This window comes from Rhinichthys klamathensis, unplaced genomic scaffold (assembly GCF_029890125.1).
Source record: "Rhinichthys klamathensis goyatoka isolate OS25496 unplaced genomic scaffold, OSU_Roscu_1.1 h1tg000040l_1, whole genome shotgun sequence".
Lineage (NCBI taxonomy): Eukaryota > Metazoa > Chordata > Actinopteri > Cypriniformes > Leuciscidae > Rhinichthys > Rhinichthys klamathensis.
The window spans coordinates 13,569,913-13,595,241 of NW_026606587.1; the positions used below are offsets into that span (position 1 = coordinate 13,569,913).

General features: G+C 36.2%; 2 protein-coding genes across 3 annotated transcripts in view; one reads left to right on the forward strand and one right to left on the reverse strand.

Moving 5' to 3' along the window:
- The first annotated feature begins 7,709 nt into the window (after positions 1–7,709).
- On the forward strand, positions 7,710–21,683 carry gna14a (guanine nucleotide binding protein (G protein), alpha 14a). Its single transcript, XM_056246913.1, has 7 exons — positions 7,710–8,094; positions 15,824–16,008; positions 17,263–17,417; positions 18,334–18,462; positions 19,878–20,007; positions 20,081–20,234; positions 21,441–21,683. Exons 1-7 carry the CDS (start codon positions 7,974–7,976, stop codon positions 21,629–21,631), a joined length of 1,065 nt encoding a protein of 354 aa, XP_056102888.1. The 5' UTR covers positions 7,710–7,973; the 3' UTR covers positions 21,632–21,683.
- A 1,214-nt stretch (positions 21,684–22,897) lies between these two features.
- vps13a (vacuolar protein sorting 13 homolog A) overlaps positions 22,898–25,329 on the reverse strand; it is a 122,052-nt gene continuing 119,620 nt past the window's right edge. For both annotated transcript variants that reach the window (XM_056246900.1, XM_056246901.1), the window contains one exon: positions 22,898–23,304. In XM_056246900.1, the coding sequence (XP_056102875.1) occupies positions 23,257–23,304 (48 nt within the window). In that variant the 3' untranslated portion in view covers positions 22,898–23,256. The remainder of the gene's footprint in view (positions 23,305–25,329) is intronic.

The following is a 25,329-nucleotide window of genomic DNA, read 5'->3' on the forward strand; positions in this document are numbered from 1 at the left end:
TTTAAGAACAATAAGTGCTACCAGTTCTGATGTAAAAAAACGATTGAAATGGTAATGTAACTAAATTTAAAATGTTGTTTATGGTGCAAGAAACCTTGATAATATTAAAGTCTCCATTAAAGTTTTTTGGCTTTTACTATGAATATGTTAGCCTTACTGTTATCTATAAGCTAGTGTGCTCCAAAACAATGCCAAAAAAAATAAGATATAAGCATTCAAAAAAAAAAAAAAAAATACAGTCTCTCACTTCCGCCAATATGGATCAATTATTTTGATGACATCACTCTGCACTTCAGCTTCTCATCAGATTTTCTGTCCAATAATCATTACATGGTTAAATTTAAAAGAGACATCAATACAAAATGTTATTTTTGTGAAGATCACCCAGAAACTGTTTTGCATCTCTTTTGGTATTGCTCACACACCAGAACATTTTGGCAAAATTTCAGCAGATTCATAATTGACCATATTTATAAAGACTTTGCCTTATTATGGAAGAATGTTGTGTTTTGCTTTTATGAAAGTCAAACTAGAGATAAGAGGTACTTCATTATAAATTTATTAATTCTTTTGGCAAAATTTCACATTCATAAGTCCAAATTTAGCGCTAAGACCCCTAATTTTGTACTGTCTTACAATTATATAGATTTTCTGTCCAATCAAATGCTCTCTAGAATCTAAAGCTGAACCCAATCACTTGTTCACACATTTTAGACAGTATGCTTTCCATCGGGGTGGATGAAGTCTGGTTTCACGTTATGTCACTCGAACCGCCGCAGCTCCGGTCCAGAGACACGACACACAGAGCGGATCATGTGATCGAGTCGCTCAGACCAGAAAACGTATCAAACACATTTGAAGTCTGCACAGAATGCTGTATTTTAAAACGATATGAGGGAGATTATGAGGAGAAACTGTAGAGATTAGGAAACTGCTGGTCAACGGCTCTGGCCAAGCTGTTGGCTATTTTTAAAGGGGAGGAGCTTATCGATATGCCCCGCCCTGTCTTCCTGTTTCAGTGGAAATTACATCAACACATTGAATGATGCTGCGCGTTTCAAGTTACTTCAGTGGGCCTTTAAAATTAAAAGTCAGGTAACATTATAGCCTAAAATAATTCAATATTTTGATTTATTTTATTAAAATTTTTAATTATTAGAAAGACTTTCTTGAGGGAATAGCAACTAAAAGCATTTTTGATCGACAAAAACAAACTTTTTCATGGTTGTAGATCATACATTTACTTCTAATCATTTAGCCTGATGCTTTTATCCAAAGTGACTTACAATGAGGAAAGCAATAGAAGCAGTCAAACCAACAATAGGGCAACAATATGCAAGTGCTGTGACTAGTCCCAGTTAGTCCAGCACAGTACATATAGCAAGATATAGAATAGTATGTGTTAGTATTAAAACTGCCGTCGGCAACGTTTTTTGATCATATTCAGTGAAATCGACACTATAATCCGACAGAACAACATAAATAAAGTGGTTTTAGAAAAAACCCAAGCTTCTAACTCCACCTGGAGCGTGTTATTTGTTTTGCAAAAATCCACAGCTCCCGGATCATCGGGTCCAATCAGCGCAGGGGGTGTGAGATCTGACTGTCAATCACAGATCGGGCACACGCCACCCTCGCGCCCGTTACAATCACATGCACACGCCTGAAGTTCGCGGAAGTTCGCGCAGTAACGACGAGTGATGGCGGAAAATCAAGTAAGCTCATTTAGAGTTTAAATGACATTAGCAATTGCAATCTATCAGTAGATTAGCCAGGACAGCATACCTCCAAATACTCCATGGTGTTGATGGATGCTGATGAGACGGGCGCGTTCACTGATAACCTGGTGCACACGCACTGACGGGCATGAACTCGGTGGGAGGGTATTCTTTGATAGTGGGGGAGGGGCATGAGAGTTGTAAACATTCAAAATTTTGCCTAAGTCCACTCAATCTGCCAGACTTGCCGACTGCAGCTTTAATGGGTCAAGTGTTGAAGAAAAAGATGGGGTTGAGTAGGAGGCCATGATGATGGATAGAGGCCACTGGACAAATTTGGCCAGGACACTGGGGTTAAACCCCTACTCTTTTCCGAAGGACATCCTGAGATTTTTAATGACCACAGAGAGTCAGGACCTCGGTTTAACATCTCATCCGAAGGACGGTGCTCTTTGACAGTATAGTGTCCCCGGCCTTCACTATCCTGGGGCTTTAGGACCTCATTGTGCCCCCTGCTGGCCTCACTAACACCTCTTCCAGCAGTAACCTGGTTTTCCCAGGAGTCTCCCATCCAGGTACTGACCAGGCTCAACCCTGCTTAGCTTCATAAATTTAATTATAATAATTCATTACATTTATATAGCGCTTTTACATGGAAGGGGGAATCTCCTCAACCACCACCAATGTGCAGCTCCACCTGGATGATGCGACGGCAGCCATATTGCGCCAGAACGCCCACCACACACCAGCTTAATGGTGGAGAGGAGACAGAGTGATGAAGCCAATTGGTATATATATATATGGGTATGATTAGAAGGCCATGATGGACAGAGGCCACTGGGCAAATTTGGCCAGGATGCCGGGGTTACAGCCCTACTCTTTCGAAAGACATCCTGGGATTTTTTGTGACCACAGAGAGTCAGGACCTCGGTTTAACGTCTCATCCGAAGGACGGTGCTCTTTAACAGTACAGTGTCCCCGTCACTATACTGGGGCGTTAGGACCCACACAGACCACAGGGTGAGCGCCCCCTGCTGGCCTCACTAACACCTCTTCCAGCAGCAACCTGGTTTTCTCAGAAGGTCTCCCATCCAGGTACTGACCAGGCTCAGCCCTGCTTAGCTTCAGTGGGCAACCAGTCTTGGGCTACAGGGTGATATGGCTGCTTATGGCTGAAGATGACACCAAAAGACGCCGTTCACTTGCAGAACACAAGCTTCTGGAGGGCTTATAAGTCTGATGTAGTGAGTTTAGGTATCGGGGAGCAGAGCCAGTGGTTGTTCTGTAGGAAAACATCAGTGCCTTGAATTTGATGCGAGCGGCAATTGGCAACCAGTGCAAGTTTATGAGGAGAGGTGTGATGTGTGTCTCTTCGGCTCGTAAAGACACTCTTGCTGGATCAGTTGCAGAGGTTTGACAGTACATGCGGGAAGGCCTGCCAAAAGAGCATTACAAGACGAGTACTGAGGATTTCTTGCCAGTCTCAGATCTTCAGCGACCGAGAGCAGGGCCGTCTCAGTTGAGAGTCCACTTTTGAAACCAGACTGGTTGTTGTCTAGGAGGTTGTTCTGTGTAAGAAAGGTAGAGACTTGGTTGAACATGATTCGTTGAAGCGTTTTAGCAATGAATGGAAGAAGGGATACCATAGTTTGTAATTTTCTAGAAGTGCTGGATTTAGAGTAGGTTTCATAAAGTCCCAACAAAATAATTGTATCCCTTAAAACTCATATTTGATCACCAAAATGACGTATTTAAAGTTTTTTTCCTTTGAAAAAAAAAATATTCATGCCTTAAAACAGCTTGAATGTAACTACACCCTTGCCTCATTTAGCATACGTGGATCTATGAATATGCAAATTAGCCCCGCCTCCACTCACTCACACCAGCTCACAGATTCACTCGGCCAACTAACTGTTGCTAATGTTACACAAACTATGTTCCCGTTCACATCTCAGTCTGCCTTCTAACAATCACCAGAAACCCTTTGAACAACTCAGAACGTCAGTGAAGAAAGGCATATAATTCATCAACATCGTAATATACACCTGCTATATTGCTAAATCTACTTTTATCATATAAACAGAAAAATATCCCAGGATAACCTGGCATCTCTCGAGACTCCCCTGCTCACTGTTAATGATATGCTAAAGCCCGTCGGCACATTGATCTGATTGGTTACAAGGTCGTTTGTGACGTCAGAAACCCCAGCGATTTCAAACCGTGTTTTTGAGACTGTGTCTTTGGTTCACTGCAGTTTTAAGCAAAAAATACTCAGCAATGCTGTCGACTTATGAATTTACACATGGTTTGACTTAAAGCATATTAAAAACACCACATATAAACAACATTAAAAGCTGAATTTTCTCCACAAGGGGACTTTAAGCAATTGTTTACCCAAGCCTTAAATGCTGTGGGAAAGGTATCAGTGTGAAGAGAGGTGTTTATCATAGGAGTGAGTGCGGGTACATCTGAGGAAGAAGCTTGAAGGAGAAGAGTGGGGATCGGATCAAGCGGACGGGTAGTGCTGGGGTGATTGGAAAGGATGAGTTTGGAGACTTCCCAGCAAGCAATTTTGCGTTTTAAAGACGTCTAATAGCCATCCAAACCCAGCCCAGACGTCTAGGCGGAAACCTGTTTTGTGGCACTGTTCTTTTTACCCAAATATTTTTTGTTCAAGTAACACACATATATTTATTTTACCACCAAAACACTATTGTATTGCGTTTAATTAACTTAACCTGTATAATTTTCCACTATCAATCGTTAAACTAATGTAAAGGGTTTAATTTCGCGACTCAAAAAAATCCGGATGTGACGATTTCCAACGTATTGGATGAAGATGGCTTGTGAAGAAGGTGGCAAGATGCATGGCCTCGGAGAAAATATAAAGTTAATCTAAAGGCAAAGTTTTTCATTTCTGTTAGTATTTCGGAAAGTCTTTTCTGGAATGCTTTAAATATATTGCAATGAAAAAAAATATTGTTCAAATTGCTTCAAATTAGCTTAAGCAACACAATTGCTATACATTTTGTCCAAACTTAATTTGATTGTGTTCAATCTGCTTAAATATGTAAAATTAAAGTTTACTTAATCCGTTTGTGTTGGATTACATGAATGATTTGTGTTGCATTAACTGAAACTGGGCGGTGCTTGTTAGTTCCCAGCATGCTTTGCATATAGCTGAATTAAGAGAGAATAAATGTTGAAATTAAGTGATATTTTATGGGGGTTTTTTCCAGAAAATTAGGAAAGGGGAAGACTTGATAGTGTGTAATTGTGTTTAATGTTCAATTACATTGCAATTAGAACCATTTAAATTAGTGGGTTACCATTGTGGAGAAGAGTGGAGCATTTGGTTAGGATATGGACTGATTCACACAAAGTCTTAGTCTTGCTGAAAATGCCTATAAATCTTAGCGTTTCAATGTTAATAAGTGCTATTATTAGCTAATAGCTAGCTATAGTCTAGAAATCCTACATATTTTTACTTATCAGTGCAGTTTTAAAAAAGAACTAAAGCATGTTCACTAAACTTAACCGATTTAAGTTACAGGGAAGCAATTCCATTGATTTGTTTGGACATTACTATTTCACATAGATTCTCTCTCTTTCAGTTGTGTTGTCACAACACAAAGAGCTTACATATATTCAAAATAATATGATTGTGTGGAACCACTGTCCATAATTTTATTAAGTTAGTTTAAAGAGTAATTTTTTTGAGTGGGCTGTGAGTGAAAATGTAATAGACGTCTAAACCATCGCCCAAGAACAGACTAGTCATCAATTATATAACAAAGAAATGAAATGAGTGAAGAAATGAAACAAAAACACCTTAATCACAGTTGACTTTGCTTACATGATGGCATATCATAAATCTCGCAAGTTATTTTGGCAAAATTACGTAATCAAATTGAAGGTGATTTTGTCTAGAAGTGTGTTCCTCATAGCCGGACTATCGGGTCTTTAGTTAAACTGGACGGGGAAATGATGGATATTGCTCGCTGGGTTCTGCTCCTGAAAGCGGAGAGAAGGAGGGGAGAATGTGTGTGTTTGCTGTTTAGATGTGTGTGTGTCAGTTTGTGGAGTGGAAAATTGGCCGCTGATGATCTTAGTGAGAATGTGTTGCTTTAAAAGCATGGAAATAAGATGTCGTATTCCTGACTCTTTTACTTGGAAAGTAGTTGCAAATGTTCTCCTCGCTTATTTTGAATACAGCCAGCAAAAAAAGGACAACGTTTTGCTTAAATCCAGATCTTTAACCTCTCTTAATTGTGTCCAGCATTGTTTGACCTTTTAGTGTTTCCAAGCAAATAGGAGTTGTTGTTTTTTAATTTGAAATATTATAATAATCTCAGAATCAGAGACAACTCTTCCCTCTCTGATCCTGGGTCTGTGTCATTTACAGTACACTCACATTACAATATATAGGATGAGAGTTGGGTCAGTTTACAATTAAATATAATCTAGAATAGAAATTAGGTTTCACCATAAAATCTATGATTGGATTATGTCTCTCAGTAATGCAAACTAAACTGATTCTACTGTCATAAATCAATTAAAACTATACATGAGTGAAATAATAATAAATAAATCAAATGAAATTGGACTCCATTCTAGATACGAAAGCAACAATACAAAGAACTCAATTCAGCATTGGGACCAAACACATGAATTCTCCTGATTCTGTCGAAGAGTTATGCTATTAAAAATTCTTTAAGTTTTGTTTTCCTGTATTTTAAATATGATCTATATCTATACAATATTATCTATCAAATCAATGTGACTTTACTCCGGTAATTCACTTTGTTCATTTATGATGTTATACCATATATTTATTTAATTGATGCATTTAGCTGTTGGATATCAAGTGAACACAATATACTGGTATCATATTCATATTCAACTATGAAGGAGAATTGTGACTAAAAGGCTGATCTGTGCTCTCGGGATAAGAGTGTTTTACATGCGCGTCAGGTCATTGCTGACGTCAGTTGTCATTTGGACAAGTTTGTCACGGGTGTATTAAATGTGCGTGTCATTTATTTTTTTGTTTATCGCTTTTCACAACACATGTATATTCAAAGCATCTTTACAGAGATGTTTCAATGTCAATGGCTTTACTGAAAATATGCTTTGTCATCCTTGAGCTCCCAGTGAGCAAACTAAAGATGATTGTTGTATATAGGCGCATAGCAAAGAACTGTGTTGCAATTTAATAATTTCAATTTTTGTTGAGCCAAACAATGGTTTGAAATTATGTATGATACCGCAAAATGATTTCTGATCACATGATCCTATACAGAAATCATTGTAACATTTTGATTTGGTGCTTAATTGGTATAGCCTACAATTATTAATAATGTTTGTATATAATAATATATAATAAAGTACAGTGTAACATATATTTTAAATTGTTTTAATATAAAAAATAATATTTAACTAGGCCTACATTAATGTTTTTGCTTTGTTTTGCTTTGAGCAAGAGTCTTTTTAAACATTATAATATAATAGATAATATAATATAAGGCCTAATATAATTGAGTGCTGTGTGTGTGTGTGTGTGTGTGTGTGTGCGTGCGTGCGTGCGTGTATACATATAAAATTCAGCTTTGATCAAGGGAATGAATTACATTTCGAAATATGTTTGAATATTTAGCCAATTTAATAATAAAAAAATATATTTTAGATGGGATTAATTGCGATATATCGATTTGACAGCACTATATATAGGCTAATAGGCTATAGATAATTGTATATATTTTCAAAAATCTTTTCATATGATTCTTATGCACCAAACATCACAATAAAACGTTGAAAAACGTATTTATTTACTTATTCATTCTGTAGCCTATTTGAAGACATTACCTGGAAAGTACGGTGGCATCATATACTTCCCTATTGGTGCAGGTGAAGGGTCCATCATCATCATCACTGTCACGCGTATAGGAGAGGAGTCGGTGCGCGCGCACGCTCCACAGAGCGCGTTCATGTAGCTGTCGCGTGCGTGTCTGCCCAACTCTGCCATTCCTTCATCAGGACTGAGACAGAAGAGGAGCACTTCTGCACTTCTGGACATCCAGGCACAAGTTCTGCTACACAGCTGGAGATTATGTTCAGTGGACTTTTAAAGGAGGAGCCCATTCATGAACTCTCAGACTGTGGTGTGGAGCAAAGGAGAAGGAAATAGCCTACATCTAACTAAAGCTATAGTGTGCTGAAGATCATCGAGAGAGAGAGAGAGAGAGAGAGAGAATCATGGCTGGATGCTGCATGTCTGCGGACGAGAAGGAGAGGCAGAGGATAAACCAGGAGATCGACAAACAACTGAGGAAAGACAAGAAAGACTCCCGGAGAGAACTCAAGCTGCTGCTGCTGGGTGAGGGACACGTGCAATATCAGTTAACAATGTGAAAAACATTAGAAAAAGACGCTTTACTAATAGATAGACAGATATAGTTACTTTGTTAGGACACCTGTGTGAACGTGACGGCAGGTGTGTGTGTGTGAAGGAAGTGCGCATAACCCTCTGGAAATGTTCGCGTGCGGTCAAAAATAACCCAGCCTATTTATTTTTTGTATTTTTTCAATTAAATGATTGTAGGCTACACTATATTTGTTCGATAATGTTTTTTATTTAATATTAATATTTATTTTTAATTTTAGGGGATTTTAGGGTGCTAAATTATATTTGTGCAGTAGGCTAGTTAATACACTTTTTGAGCATGGACCTGAAAATGTATTTCTATCTAAAACTGTCATAGCCTAAATCTTGAATGTTTTGGAGCACATATTTAAGTTTGGTCTCTTTTTAGGGAAGACACTTGGCAGATTAGGCCTATTTTTTTCGCATCATGATTTTGTGTGTGTGTGTGTGTGTGTGTGTGTTCACGTAAGTGCCAAAATCACTCTAAAAAATGCTGGGTTGTTTCAACCCAAATTTGGGTCAAATATGGACAAACCCAGATGTTGGGTTAAAAATCCAATTAAAAAATTTACAGTTGAAAGTGAAAGTTGAAGTTGGGTTAAAATTTGAAATTACATTTTTAACCCAACATTTGGGTTTGTCCATATTTTACCCAAATTTGGGTTAAAACAACCCAGCATTGTTTAGAGTGATCTTTTCAAGTTTATACCATTAAAAAATAGTAAAAAATACAAACAAAACGTAAAATCTAACTGTAAATGACAATATAGGGTTAACTGTATTGAATGTGCACTAGTAGTGTATACTTCAAACCTTGGAAGTAGGCTTATATTAAAAAACTGTATTTTCAGATAATATAATACTACCGAAAATAAAAGGCCACTTAAGTGTACTTAAAGGGAGTACACTTTCATATACGCGTTTAAAACGGCACTGTAATAAAGTCCATTTTTTGTTTCTTCAAAGTGCATTTTAATTCATAGTCTTTTGCTGTGCTTTATAGAAAGTGCTATGCAATATTAAATTTAGTGTTATTCAATAATACATTGAAAGTTAATATATTTTAAATGAGCTAAATGGCAACTTTATCATTACAAATGTGTAATTACAAATGCATGACATACAAGTTTCAATAGAAATGACATTAAATAGCCTATATTTTAGTTTAGTTGCTTGTCAGTACATTCGGCAGTACACTTTAACCATATTTCAAAGACAATAGTAGTAATTATGAAATGACATATACAGATGGGGTCAAAAACACTCTTGAGTTCAACTAATTGGATTTAATATGAATTTAAAATATAATACATTTGATTACAAGTGAAATAACATGCAATTAAGTCTCAGAAAACATTAGGTTCAGTGTGCACTTAAGTATGCTGAAGTTTTCACAAGGACATGGATAACCAAAATGACTGCGACACCGACATTTAAAGTCAATCACAGAGCAAAAGTGGCTCAAGCAGCATTTGTTTGCTTATGACACATGGTTTGGTGTTTTGGTGGGGTCTGTGCCTGTCTAGATTTATAGAAAGAGATGTGTGTGTGTGTGTGTGTGTGTTTAGCTACACCGTTTCACACAGCAGTTCCTGGCCGCACGGACACTGTCTCTGGTCTATGCAAAAGCATGCAAAGCAGAACCTGCAGTGAACGAATAAACTTTCCTCAACAGCTCTGCCTCCCTCATCAAACTCATTTCCAAAGTCACTATCTCACGGAGAAATGGCTGTTGTGTTCTGTCATGCATGTCATTTATAATTGTAACAGCGGTTCATCGATACACACCTGTGCAGAGTGTGTGAACTGAATCTGTCTCCCGGTAGATTCATTATTACACTGACTGGCCCTCGAGACAGACCCGACGGAAAGGTCAAGATAAGCCTCACGTATACACACACTCGCTTTTAGCTGCAACTCGTGAGCATTGAGTTTCTTTACATGTCAAACATGAGTCTATTGTGTGACCATGCGCTTTACAATATGTAAAACAAAACATTTGCATTGTGCTGTCACGTACGTGTGTGTTTTGTGTACAAAAAGTCAAGTACTTTTAGGTGTGACCTGTACAATACAATTCAATTCTTTATAAACATATTTTGGGAACACTTAAGGTTCATTAGTTAATGTATTAACTAATGCATTTGTTACAGTATTTATTAATCTTTGTTAGTGTCAGTTAATAAAAATACAGCTGTTCATTGTTTGTTCATGTTAGTTCACTGTGCTTTAACTAATGTTAACAAGATTTTAATAATATTATTAAATATTAATAAATCCTGTATATGTGCAGTTCATTATTAGTTCATGCTAATTAATGTTAGTTAACTAGTGAACCTTATTGTACAGTGTTACCCATATTTTATTAGAAAGACTTTGTTCTTTGGGGAATGACAGTACGGTAATATAAAACACAATAGTGTCATTAACAGATAATGCTTCAAAAAACGATATTTTGGAAATAAAAAAGCAGATTTAATAGTGTATGTTTGGAATAATTAAGACTAAACAAAGGCTGTTTATTTGATTAAAAAATACAGTAAAAACAGTAATATTGTGAAATATTCGTGCAATTTAAAATAGCAGTTTTCTCTGTGATTATATAGTAAAGTGTAATTTATTCCTGTGATCAATCATTACTCCAGTCTTCAGTGTCACATGATCCTTCAGAACTCATTCTGATTGGCTGCTCAGCTATTACTAATTATTATTGGTACTCAGTTCTTATTATTATCAGTGTATGAATGCTTAAATTTTTGTTGAAACCATGATACATTTTTGAAGGATTCTTTGATGAAAAGAGAGTTGAAAAGAACAGCATTTATTTAATATACAAAAATCTTTTGTTTTATAAATGTTTTTATGCATCAGTTATTGAATCCTTGTTGAATACAAGCATTAATGTCTTTCTTTTTGTATCTTACTTGCCCCAAACTTTTATCATGGTTTCTAAAAAAATATAACGCAGCAAAAACTGTAAGAAAACTGTCATAATTTTTGATCAAATAAATGTAGCCTTTAAAATAAAAAAATGTAAATCTATTTCAAACTGTTGATATTGATACTTATTTTATATGTCATTTCTACATGTGAAAGTGAACAACATGACTTTTGACACGTGTCACTCTGTGACTGTTTACTTATTATTATTACAATCAAGGTTTCAAAAACATAATCTTTAATCACCTAAATTGTAAACCTCCTATAGACTTCATGGTGAAATGCATTTCTGCCCTTTTCCATTGAACATTATTATATGGCCGATAAATCTCAGGACTCTTGCTTTCGAAGTGAACTCATTCAAATCTGCTCATTTTCATTTGTGTAAAGCGTCGCAGTGTCACTTACGACTTTCTCAAGATTCTAATTCATGCAAAGTGGAGAATGGTTGAATGGAGAACGGCACATTTTCATGTCAAATCTTAAAGCAGGACCCAAAATGAACTTTTTGCCACACCTTCTTAGACAAATTTGCATTATTTCATTAAGAAATGTATTGTAGATTTGCTTAATGGCAAACAAAATATAATAAAATAAAGCAGTAAAAAACTTGCTTTATTGCTCAATGCAAAATTCAGTAAAAGACATAAAAGTATAGACCATTTTGCAAGATGTAAACAACACTGGTCCAGAAACACTTCCTGTTTCAGTTTTTTAACACTACATAAACGTTGGGATAAAATACAACCAACAGAACATATAAAACTGAATCAAAAAGTTAAACAAACATCTTTAAGATGTTTTCTTTACATGTAAAATAAAGAAACCAGTTACAAACTGAAACAGAAAGGGTTTCTGGACCAGTGTTGTTTACATCTTGCAAAATGGTCTATATAATAGGAGCTTTTCTTCAGTTGCAGAACGTTTGAATTTCTTTGATTTTATTGTCATTTAAAATTATAAATGTAATTGTTACTGTATCAATCGGCAAGGGCGGTTTTAACTCGAATTAAAATCGAGCTTCATTTTAACATGCATGAAGCTAGAATAAGTATGCATTATTATTGATATACTAAATTACTTTGTAATTTCACCAAACCAACTTGCAGAACACACCCCATCTTCCATTGGTCGGAAAAACAAATGGCCACGCCCCCAACTCACACCATTGGTTGAGCCTGTGTTGCTGTGTCTGGCTGGTTGTGAGTTTAGATGGAGTTTGCATTATTTAGCATGATATACCGTTAATATTTTCATTTTATTTGAATATTTTCACTTCAATTTTAGTTTTAGTCATTTTAATAGACTTTTCGGCCATATGTTTCTGTTAAATGTCTGGTAAATAATTCAAGATATATTATTGCTGTTAAAAACTTGGAATCATCGTTGAAGAAATATGTGTAATGAAGCTGGTAAAACTGCAAGAAATATGAACTTACTGAGCGTTATGTAATGCATGTAAGCACTGTCTGATTTATATACTCATTATTACACTGCAGAAGTAACACAAACCTTCACCGTCTAGAAAGTGAACTTCTCTCAGACAGCTGTAAAAGTGTCAAACATCAGGCGCCGGCGAGCAGAAAACACACCTTATTCTTATTCATTTACATCGCGCCTCATTGTCAGGCGGCAGAAAGCATTAATGCATGTTGAAGAAGTATAGAGTTAATGCTCTGCTGACTGTCTTTGTCTTTTAAGTCAGTAAATCACACTGAGAAGTCTCAATTTAGCCTAAATCTGACCTGGGAATATGCTTACACTGTATACTTTGAGTCTTTATGAAGTCAAACCAGCTCAAATATGATTAGTAAGTGAGTGTGTAGTGAGGTTTGAAGTGTGTGTGGAGAATGGCTTTAGTGTGGAGACTCTCAGTGCACTCAGGGATTGTTTATTGGCCAAGGGCAAGACAGATATTCTGCCACACGACACTTTAAACAAAACTCACTGAAACACATACACCCCAAATCTCTTTCGTCTTCTCCGTCTCTATCTGTCACCCCTCGGTCTTTCTGTCTGCCGGGTGAAGCAACCGCAATTTGTTCATTATTACTTTCCACAAATAGACATTGTCATTTCAAGTTTGACATTTTGAACTGAGAGAGAGAAAGAGAGAGAATTTAAAAAAAAATGTAATCACCATTTTGCATTTGTTAATTTAAAGATGACCTATTGTGCTTTTTTCCATGTTCATCTTTCTTTAGTGTGTAATGTTCCTGTTTGAGAATGAAAAAGCTCTGCAAAGCTCCAGTTCTTCTGTATATGAGTGTCAGTGTTTCTGAACTCCTTGAAACGCCTTCATTGTAGTCTCGAGTTTCTTGAGGGAATGAACACGTCACAATATTCCTCATTATAATAACTCATACGCAGAATAAAGGGGCGGGGCCTGGTTGTGTGAGTTAGTAGTGTGTTAAACTGGTGGTTATGGTAAAGGGGCGGGACATTTCCCAAACACACTCGAAGCGCTCGACCAATCACAACGCACCGCTCCAGCCGACCAATCAGAGCGCAGTGTGCTTTTCAGAAGGAGGGGCTTCATAGAGACAGGAACTAAACAGAGCGTATACACTAGTGAACTTTCCTAAGCACTTCCCCTTGGGGGATTCCCAACTTCGTCAAGTTGGCGAGGGATGTTTATTTGGACTGATTTGACAGAGAGAGCGAGTCTACTCAATATGTACACTTAGATCCATAGACCACAATGCACCATGATTGTGATGTCACAACAGATCGCACCCACACAACTCTAGTGTATGATATTGGAGTTATTTTGACATTTAACCGCTTAAAGGATTAGTTCACTTTTAAAAAAAAACTTTTGCTGATAATTTACTCACCCCCATGTCATCCAAGTTGTCCATGTCTTTCTTTCTTCAGTCGAAAAGAAATTAAGGTTTTTGATGAAAACATTCCAGGATTTTTCTCCATATAATGCACTTTGCTGGGCACCAAACGGTCCAAGGTCCAAAAGACCGTTTCAGTGCAAACTGCAAACTGTTCAAAGGGCTTTAAACGATTCCAGACGATGAATAAGGGTCTTATCAAGCGAAACGATCGCTCATTTCAAAAATAAATAACAAAGTTTAAGTTTAATAATGTCAAATGCTCGCCTTGCTCTGTTCTGTGATGCACGTTCGTGACTCTCCTGTTCGAACTTGTTCATCAAAATGAACAAATCTTTTTTCGAGTCATTTGGTTCATTTAACGAACGAAATGAACGAATTGACTCGGAAAAAGATTCGTTCATTTTGATGAACGAGTTCGAACAGGAGAGTCACACAGAACAGAGCAAGGTGAGCATTTGAGCATTTTTGTTTGCACTGAAACTGTCTTTTGGACCTTGAACCGTTTGGTGCCCAGCAAAGTGCATTATATGGAGAAAAATCCTGGAATGTTTTCATCAAAAACCTTAATTTCTTTTCGACTGAAGAAAGAAAGACATGGACATCTTGGATGACATGGGGGTGAGTAAATTATCAGCAAAAGTTTTTTTTAAAGTGAACTAATCCTTTAATACTTGTACTAGCTACCACAACCTGACTGTTTTACACAGTTATAGTTATCATTTTCATTGCAATTGTTATATATTTTCTCCAACAGCCCAAGCATACATACAGGCCTATAAAATGGTGCGTTAAACAAATTAATAAGGTAAAAAAACTGTAAATAATAAATCAGCTCCATAGCGGATCCCAAGTGATCAAGGGCTTAGTGAACACATTTCAAGGGTTTCGCCAGTAGTGGGCACTCGAAAGCAATAAAGTACGAGATAGAGGGAAGATGGCAACTTAAACGCAGCCTTGGAAAAGAGGTGCTGCAATAAAATCAACGAAATCAAGACATAATTGGTCCTTTTTAAATCTAGACTGTCATTTCACCAAACAGACTTGCAGAACACACCCCCATCTTCCATTGGTTGGAAAAACAAATGGCCACGCCCCCAACTCACACCATTGGTTGAGCCAGTGTTGCTGTGTCTGACTGGTTGGGAGTTTAGAATTAGTTTATCATGCATTATCATTGATGTACTATTTGTTTTTGTCAATATTTAAAAATTCTGTTTTCACTTTAAGCTTGTTTTAATAATGTTGTTGTATGTTTTTGCCGTTTCTCAAAAATATATCCAGTTTATTTGGTTTTAGTCATTTTAGTACTAAATAAAAATGAGAAATGCTGCCTTTGCAACTATCTGAAACAAAATTAGTAATTTTATTTTACTTTTTTTTTTTTTTATGGTTTTAGTTTTAGTTAACGATAATAACCCGGGCTGCACATATATTTCCCTCTCCTCACTGGGACATTACACTATTTGAAACGATCTTCAGATGTGAGCAAAGACACAGCAGCTGGAGAATATAAACACAACTCTGGCAAGACACACATTCAGTCTGTCGAACATAATCATCTCAGTCTTGTCGCTACAGTAGCCAAACACTAAACAGATTTACCTTTTGTTCATCTCTGAGGGAAAATATGCAAATGAGAAGCGGCCAGATTCAATCCAACCATTTGTGTTATTAATCAAAGCCACAAAGCAAAGTCATTATAGTTGTTCATTTATGAAGGAATGCATTGAAGTTTAATTATTATAATGGTCTAAAATAATTTGTGGATTCTGGAATTGGTATGGCATTATTGATACTGAATAACTGGAAATAATTTCAAAATTTCTACCATGGTAGTTACAATTGTATTATTAGTTTAGAAACAAAAGGATTTCTTTGTCTTTTCTCTTTTGTAGGCACAGGTGAGAGTGGCAAGAGTACGTTCATTAAACAGATGAGGATCATTCATGGCTCGGGTTACACTGATGAAGATAAGAAGGGCTTCATTAAACTCGTCCATCAGAACGTGATCAGCGCCATGCAGTCCATGGTCAGAGCGATGGACATGCTCAAGATCGCTTATGCTAAACCAGAGAACCAGGTATCACACACACACACACACACACATCTGAAGAGTGGAGAACATTCAGACCAATTTGAAGCTTTCTTGATCAGTTTTTGGCGTGCTGATGTCGACACATCCCAAGTGTTTTATCCCAATTGTATCCCTTAAAACTCATCTTTGATCACCAAAACTACATATTTAAAATTCTTCATTTCTTAAAATATCTTGAATGTAACTCGACACCCTTGCCTCATTTAGTATGTGCGGTTCTATGAATATGCAAATGAGCCCCGCCTCCACTCACTCACTCAGCTCAGAGATCCACTGGTTGACTGGTTGATTGGTTACAAGGTCGTTTGTGACGTCAGAAACACCAGCGATTTCAAACCGTGTTTTTGAGACTGTCTTTGGTTCACTGCAGTTTTAAGCAGAAAATACTCAGCAATGCTGTCGACTTATGAATTTACACATGGTTTGTCTTAAAGCGTATTAAAAACACCACATACACATATAAACAACATTAAAAGCTGGATTTTCACCACAGGGGGACTTTAAAGGGATTGTTCACCCAACAATGAACATTTATTTATCAGTAATCATTTACTTACCCTTATGTTTCTCTAAAACTGTATGACTTACTTTCTTCAGTGAAACAAAAAAGTTTTGTTTTGGACCCCATTGACTTTTATTGTCTGGACAAAAACAGTTTGAAACTTTTAAATTTTGTGTTCCATGGAACAAGGATTTAGAATGCAATTTGGAATTGCATGAGGTTGAGTAAATTATGACACAATTGTCTTTTTTCTTCTAGAAAATTGAACATGGATAACCACTAAAATATAAATGTACTTGTTATTGCGCCACCTAGTGTTGAACGGATTTGTGCACGTGGGTCTGATCAGACTCCATCCTGCCAAATCTTTTTTTAAATCTGAAAAATAAAGCTCACAATCTTCGCTGCCAGGACCCCTAAAAATCTGCTAATGAAACAAGACAAAATATATCTTTCTATTTATTATCTAATGCGATTTTGCTTCTCAATATATTTATCTTGTTTGAAGGAGGCTTTAGAAAACATCAGGAATTCATTTTGGTCATTGCGTATTTAATAACGAATTGGAGTTTTGTTTAACTTCAATATCATGCTTTTTATATTCCTGTTCATATGCTCAGCTCCACTTGAACTCTCATTAATTGGCTGTTTTCTGCATTGGGTTTCTTGACCGCACACTCTCATTGGTCCCCTGGGAGTCGGTGGTGAATCCTGATTGGCTGTGCTTGTCTCTACAGGCTCATGCTACATTGGCGAATGATATTGAGGTGGATAAGATCATGAGTTTGGATGAGAACCAAGTGAACGCCATCCGTAGTCTATGGAACGACTCTGGGATTCAGGAATGCTACGACCGCCGCCGAGAGTACCAGCTGACTGACTCTGCCAAATAGTCAGTCTTGTAATTGTGAACCAATTAAAACTATAATCTCTGTGTTTTTGACATACGTTTGTTATTTGGTCATAAATGTTACAAGGAGCTCTGCAGAAACTTGTGAAAAAGAAGATTTTAGAAATAATGCTTATTATGGAAATAGAACTGAATGTAATGTTTTCTGACACTTAAATTTCTGAAAATGTATTACAGTTAAAATATATATTAAATGCAATTAGTTGAACTTAGGAGGTTCACTTAAGTACTTTAAATGTTTAGTGTACTACCAAATGTACTGGCAAGCATTTATGGTCAACTAAAATACACTTTAATGACATTTCTATTGAAACTTGTGTGTCATGTATTTAAATATATTAATTACACATTTGTAAAAAAGGATGTTAGATTTTAAGTACAGTTTAACAATTCAGTGCATTTAAAATATATGAACTTTCAATGTAATATCAAATAACTAGTCATGCAGTTAAAATTATAATTAAGTGCTATAGTTTGTTAGTCAACACATCAAAATAAGCGTACTTCTGTAAAGCAAAGCAAAACATTATTAAAACATAATGATTACTTTAAGGAAAAACGTGCACTTTTTAAGTCTACTTAAGTGTGTTAAACATAGTCGTGAAAGTGTGCTCTCTAAAAGTACACTTATATTTCAGCAATATTATATTTTCTGCAAGTACAGTTTGTTTAAAAATATACTTTTAAGATGTGAAGTACACTAGACATTGAAGTGTGCATTCAATACATTTAGTGTACTTCTTTTACACAAGTATTAGAAGTGTGTTTAATCGAATCACCTGCATTTCTCTAAACATCCAGAATGTGTGTGTGTGTGTGTGTGGTATTGTGATGTAAACTCTCTGTGTGCCACTTTCATCAACTTGCCCACAGTATTTGTTTTGTCGTCCCGCAACAGCTACCTGAGCGACCTGGATCGGATTACAGATGCGGCGTATGTTCCCACAGAGCAGGATATTCTGAGAGTCCGGGTTCCCACCACAGGAATCATCGAGTATCCCTTCGACCTGGAGAACGTCATCTTCAGGTACCTGTCCTAATATACCACATCATGCATCAGCACACACGGGACACTTCATTCTGCTGTGGGGGAGAGCCGGGACAGGTCAAACACTTTTTCAGAGAAACGGCGTTTTCTAAGATAAGGTTGTGGGTTAAAAATTTTTTTTTTTGTGATCAACAACTCACATATGTGTTCTCTTAGTATCATGTGTTATTCGGTTCAAATATAGAACTATTTAAGTAAAAATAGTTGTGCTTTGTTTTAATTTCAATGAAACATAACAGTTTAAACAGCAACTATTCATCTAATGCAATACAATACCTGACAAGTAACTTATGTACATATTGTTAGAAACATATTTTGTAATTAATTTTAATTTAAAGGTTCATATTAAAGGGATAGTTCACTTTGAAATAAATTTTTGGTATGTTTTAGCTTACCTCAAGGGCATCCAAGATGTAGGTGTCTTTGTTTCCGCAGTAGTTTCAATATTGATATTTTTAGGTCAAACCGTTCTTGTCTGTCAGTCATGTAATGCAGGTCTATGGTCTCCACCTCAAAGAGCATGCACAGAGAAGTCCAAATTAAACATGATTTAATGACTCGTAAATGTAAGTACACATTGATGGCCTAAGACACGAAAGGAGCGGTTTGTGTGAGAAAACGAACAGTATTTATATCGTTTTTACCTCTTGTAACGCACAGACCGAAGCGCCCGCGCCCTCAGATCACTTGGACGTGGCTGTGGTTGGACGTGGCTGAAACGATATCCGTTTCTCTAAATACCCGGCTATGTGTAAATGTGGCCTAGATTGTGTGCAGCAGCAATAGTGTAGGAGTGAGGCGTGTTGAAGAACATTTGGACACAAATAATTTTAAAAAAAATTTATTTATCCTTTATTTTACCAGGTGATGTCCCATTGAGATATTCAAATCTCTTTTACAAGGGAGCCCTGGGGCAAAATAGACCCGAGTTCAAATCCGCCTTTGCCCAAACTCACTCTTCTTCCTTTTCCCGTCACATATCAGACCGGAAAGTCATTTATTTTCAATACACATGTGTTTAATAATAGTGTTTATCGGTTAGAGTATAATAATTTTAATGAATATAATCATATACACTCTATGTTATTATTGCATACCGTTTCCTGAACAACAACACTGATGTGCAAACAGTATCTGCCACTATTTATAAGTATAAATAGCATCTAACTCCTCATTACACTTATTGCAAAGAAAATACTGCTGTTTTTACATAGTGTTTATAGAACCCATTGCTATTTAAATTTTCGGATGAAAGTTTTCAAATATTTATTATATAAAACCTATGAAAGGGAACCCACGGCCTTCTGGTTTGCATATTTATGTGATAACGGGACAGCTTTATCTGTGGCATGTTTGATTGCTCTGATGCTCATTGCTGCTGCTGACCTCATCAGGATGGTGGATGTCGGGGGTCAGAGGTCAGAGCGCAGGAAGTGGATTCACTGCTTCGAGAACGTCACCTCCATCATCTTCCTGGTGGCGCTGAGCGAGTACGATCAGGTCCTCGCTGAATGTGACAACGAGGTGAGGTTCACGTTCTCCCGGTTCTCTCGGTTCTCTCCGGCTTCATGCTCACCTCATGTTTTCTGTGTCCCAGAATCGCATGGAGGAGAGTAAAGCTTTGTTTAAAACCATCATCACTTATCCCTGGTTCCAGCAGTCGTCTGTGATTCTCTTTCTTAATAAGACAGACATCCTGAAGGAGAAGATCGTTCACTCGCACCTGGGCACATATTTCCCAGAATTCACAGGTGAGTCATTGATAGCAGTTTACATGTGAGGCGAGGGCAAGATCTCATACTTATTTTAAGTACTTACTTAGTTTGTTCTATATAGTATGAGTGTAATCTGTTGTCATTATCATGTGATCTACCAGCGTCACTTCACTGTCATTCATAAACCCTCTCCTGTGGGCTCATGGGATAGTAAAGTGTCCATCATATACACACTTCAGAATCTCAGCGGGAGTATTAGCCGTATCATCCGGGTGCTTTTCACCTGCTGTTTTATGAGTACTGTGAATTCAGGTATACTTCTTTTGTCACATACTCTATTCGCCTGCTATATAGTAGGGAAGTGTGTGATTTGGGACGCAGCCCAGGCGCCTCGTCATGTGACTGCTCTTACGGCAGGAATAATGAATCCTGTCCAAACGGCTATTTTGTTAAAGATAAACTGCAATATTATTAATGTATGGATCAATTTCATATAAAGGTGTCCATAAATCTAGTTTTAAACAAAGAGGCTATTTTTCTCATGATGATTTCATTGAACATTTTTATACCATATTTTAAGTGGTGTAACCGTGAAGTAAATATATTTGTCATAATATTTTACAGCCTGGACTAACCTCAAACTATATATATGTATATTCTTAAAATGTTTCTTCATTTTCTTCGAAAAAGAAAAAAATGAAATCTTTTTTCTTTTTTGAAAATGTTTTTAATATAATATATAATATAATTTGAAGTTTCAGGAACTCAGCGAAGAGTTTTTATATATATTATTCTATATATAGTTCTTAAAATGTATTTTTTCTTTTTTATCTTTTGAAAATGTTTTTACTATATTTTAATATAATACATTTAATTTAATATAATTTGAAGTTTCAGGAAGACAGTGTAGAGTTTATATATTGATATTTCTATATACAGTATAGTTCTTAAAATGTATTTTTTTCTTTTTTATCTTTTGAAAATATTTGTATATATTTTAATATAATAAATAAATATAATATGATAATATAATTTGAAGATTTTCCGGCCTTTAACCACCCTGACATTTTCAACTTTGACACCAAAAAATATAAAAATCAATTTTAATTCAGAAATAAAAACATGCTCATCACAGAAACGTTGTATTCAAGTCATTGCATTTTCAATGAATTTTTTAATAAATGGATATGACCAAAAAGCAAGCATGACATCATTGACCCACAGATATCTTTTGTTTTTCAGGCCCCAAAAATGATCCAAAGTCAGCCCAGGAATTTATCCTCAAGATGTACCAGGATGAGAACGAAGACAAAGACAAAACCATCTACTCTCACTTCACCTGCGCCACGGACACGGAGAACATCCGGCTGATCTTCGCCGCGGTCAAAGACACCATCCTGAGACACAATCTCAAAGAGTTCAACCTGGTTTAACACCAGTAGAGTTAGCGCTCACTTTATCTTAACATTGTTCTGAGGACGTAGAGAAGGAGAACCGTCTAATGGAGTAGATGTGGATCCTGAAAACAAGCCTTAATGCACCATTACAAGAGTCAGCCTCCCTTAGGTCGTGTAACAGAGGGATAGGTTACATCGACAGCAGATGCTGCCGTCGTGTTCTACGTGCAAGTAGAGTTTACAAAGGATGTAAAATAGATCAACTACTTGTATGAGAGCTTTTAAAGCCACAGTAGAGGGAAAAGTTTACGTTAGATTTGTACATGCTCTGAAGTTGCCTTATGTAGTGATTTTAACACAAGCCTGAATCATGATTGGTCATTTGTAGAAATTAAACAATATTGTTTTATTGTATTATTTGTCAAAAATAATTTACAAGCTGATACTGACATTTATTTGGTGTCAGATTTTACATGTGTTAATGATATTTCTCATCCTTAACATGCATATTCCATAACACACAGCCATAGTTGAATTCTTTATAGCGGATGAAAGCAGGTTCAAGCTGTAATGAATACCTGAAGTGCCTTTAAACTGTAATGTCTTTATCTGCTTTGATAATATTTATTAAACAAGGATATACAGCCATATGTTGTTACTCAAATAATTCCAATTAAAAAGTCAAAATTCAAAACGCATTTATTAAATGTGCATAATCAATTAAAAATGACAAGAAAATAAAATGTCATGATATGGCATTCACAATTCTCAGTTTTACTTTCCTAACCTCATGCATTTCCACTTGAAACTAAATATGCATGATACAAATATAGGATGAAAGTATGAAGATGTGCATTTTGTCCCAGAAATCGTATTTATTTGATCCACCTGGAAACTTGATGTGTCGCATCACCTCACCACTGTTTGATTTTATTGCTGTAACCGTAATTATATTTGCATGAACTATTGGCAAGATTTTAGAAAGGCATCCTGAAACTGACTGAACAGCTACTTGCCTATAGGTTTACATCATTTACAGGTCACCCAAAGGTCAATAAATAGCGTTTCATGTCGACTTTAATGTCAAATCATTCAACATTCATTATAAATATTACAGGTTGCATATTTGTGTTATGTTACAGTTGTACAGGTGTGTCAGCACTGGCTGCATCTGTTGAGAACTAACACAAGCTGTAGAATCAATTAAATAGACACTGAGAAACAAAATAACATTTCATGCAAAGCCACACATTAAAAACATCCCTGCTCTCCTGTACATACAGTAAGAGATTACCATTTCCATACATTCCTGGTCATTTTTATTTAAACGCCACATGTAAAGACAATTAATATGCATACAGTGTATTGGTCTTTATCAATACATTTATTAAACGACACCTTCATTTAGTGTGAGTTTTGTTAAGAGACGAGGTTCGAGTCGCTGAACTGCGTGTCGAGGCACATTGTAAACGACAATATGTAAATGAGTTTTGCAAATTAGGGATTGGACAGATTGGTGAGGACTGAAAAATACAGTGTAATGTAAACCGAACACAAGCACAGGGTCTAACAGTCATTACCGTGTTCAGTGGATGACTGTTGCATTGTGGGTATATTGTAAGATGGCACACTGCAAAAGCAGCGTAAAGGCACAACTCTGGTTACTTCGTCAGGCTCTCCCTGGCATCTTCCAGCCGGCCCAGAACCCACTGAGGACGACAGAAACACATTAAAACTGATGCATGGATACACACATTTACACGCGGCTGCAGAAATCATGCGGCAAAACAAAACGTTTGTTAAAAAAAAAAAAAAAAAAAATTTAACCCCTGTGTACCTTCTACGTCTTTTTTGATCCGGTCGAGTTTAAAAATTAGAATATATGCCCAAATCATTGCGAAAATAAATATGTACAAAACATGTTTGAGGGATTTAATGATATTTGTTCATATTAATAGAATCGTGTCAAATTTGACCCGGGGGTAATTTTGTGGGGGGTTAATGGAGATTCATGTTCTGTTGAAAGACAATAAACAGATTATTTTTACTATATTTAATTTATCATTTTACTGTATTACCAAATAACATAGGAAAAATATGCATAATACTTTTAATTCTGAACAAGCTTGAAATCCTCTGGGACTTTTATTTTGAAAAGTCTGTATACGTAGATAAAATATGCACTCTTACAATATTCTAAAACATGTTACAATACAAACACCCAAAAGTAAACATTTTCATAATTCATCAACAGTAGATCATAAGCAATTGCTTGGCATAAATGCACAGTATTGACTTTGAACGTGCAGCGCCACAAAAATGTTACGCTTTGTTTTTTATCGTTTCTTTCTTCATCAGAATGGTACAAAACTTGGTAAAGGTTTTGGCACTTGCTGTGTGAACATACACACACAAACAATAATGAACATGATTCTAAAGGTTAAATGGTCTTGAAAAAAAAGAGTCTCTTCGTGCATTAGAAATGAACGAGAGATGAATTTCCTCTAGTGGAAGCGTTTGGTACTGCGGCCAAACATATTCTTCCTATTCTTCATTTTTTGAGATATCATCCTCAAATTTGGAACACCGCTTGTTTAGATTTATGGCTTTGATTTTCTCACGGTTTTACGGTAAAATGTGTTTTGGAAAATATACATTTCATAAAAAATAGAATTTTTTTATATAATAAATGTAAAAATCTATAACTTTTTAAAACATTTTTCTCTTCAGCAATAATCTGCCCAGTGTCGTCTTAAAAAAGAGACCAAATTCAAACTGTCATAAATCTTGAATGCTTTGGAGCACACACTTAAAGGGTTAGTTCACCCAAAAATGAAAATGATGTCATTAATGACTCTCCCTCATGTCGTTCCAAGCCCGTAAGACCTCCGTTCATCTCCAGAACACAGTTTAAGATATTTTAGATTTAGTCCGAGAGCTTTCTGTCCCTCCATTGTAAATGTGTGTACGGTATACTGTCCTTGTCCAGAAAGGAAATAAAGACATCATCAAAGTAGTCCATGTGACATCAGTGGGTTAGTTAGAGTGTGTTGAAGCATCGAAAATACATTTTGGTCCAAAAATAACAAAAACTACGACTTTATTCAGCATTGTATTGTCTTCCGGTTCTGTTGTTCTGTTCAAAATGTATTTTCGATGCTTCAACACACTCTAACTAACCCACTGATGTCACATGGACTACTTTGATGATGTGTTTATTTCCTTTCTGGACAAGGACAGTATACCGTACACACATTTCCAATGGAGGGACAGAAAGCTCTCGGACTAAATCTAAAATATCTTAAACTGTGTCCTGAAGATGAAGGTCTTACGGGCTTGGGACGACATGAGGGAGAATCATTAATGACATCATTTTCATTTTTTGGGTGAACTAAACCTTTAATGTGGACATTTTATTTTCAGGTCTGTGCTCAAAAAGTGAATAAATGGATTAAAACTACTGCATTATCTAACATTATCTAAACTGAAATACACTTTCATTGAAAATGTTTATTCATTTTTGACGGTCACGTGTACAGCACCAGAGGGTTATGAAATCATTGCAATTCCTTAATTCAGTTCTCTTAAAATAATCAATAAGACATCCAATTTACCATTTATCATATTTGGGATTTTTTATGACCTTAAATGTGTTGAAAAAAACGTTTTTAAGGAGCCGCGAGGACCCCGTCTATGATCTTTAGTGGTGCAAAGCGATTAGGGTTGCAAAGGAG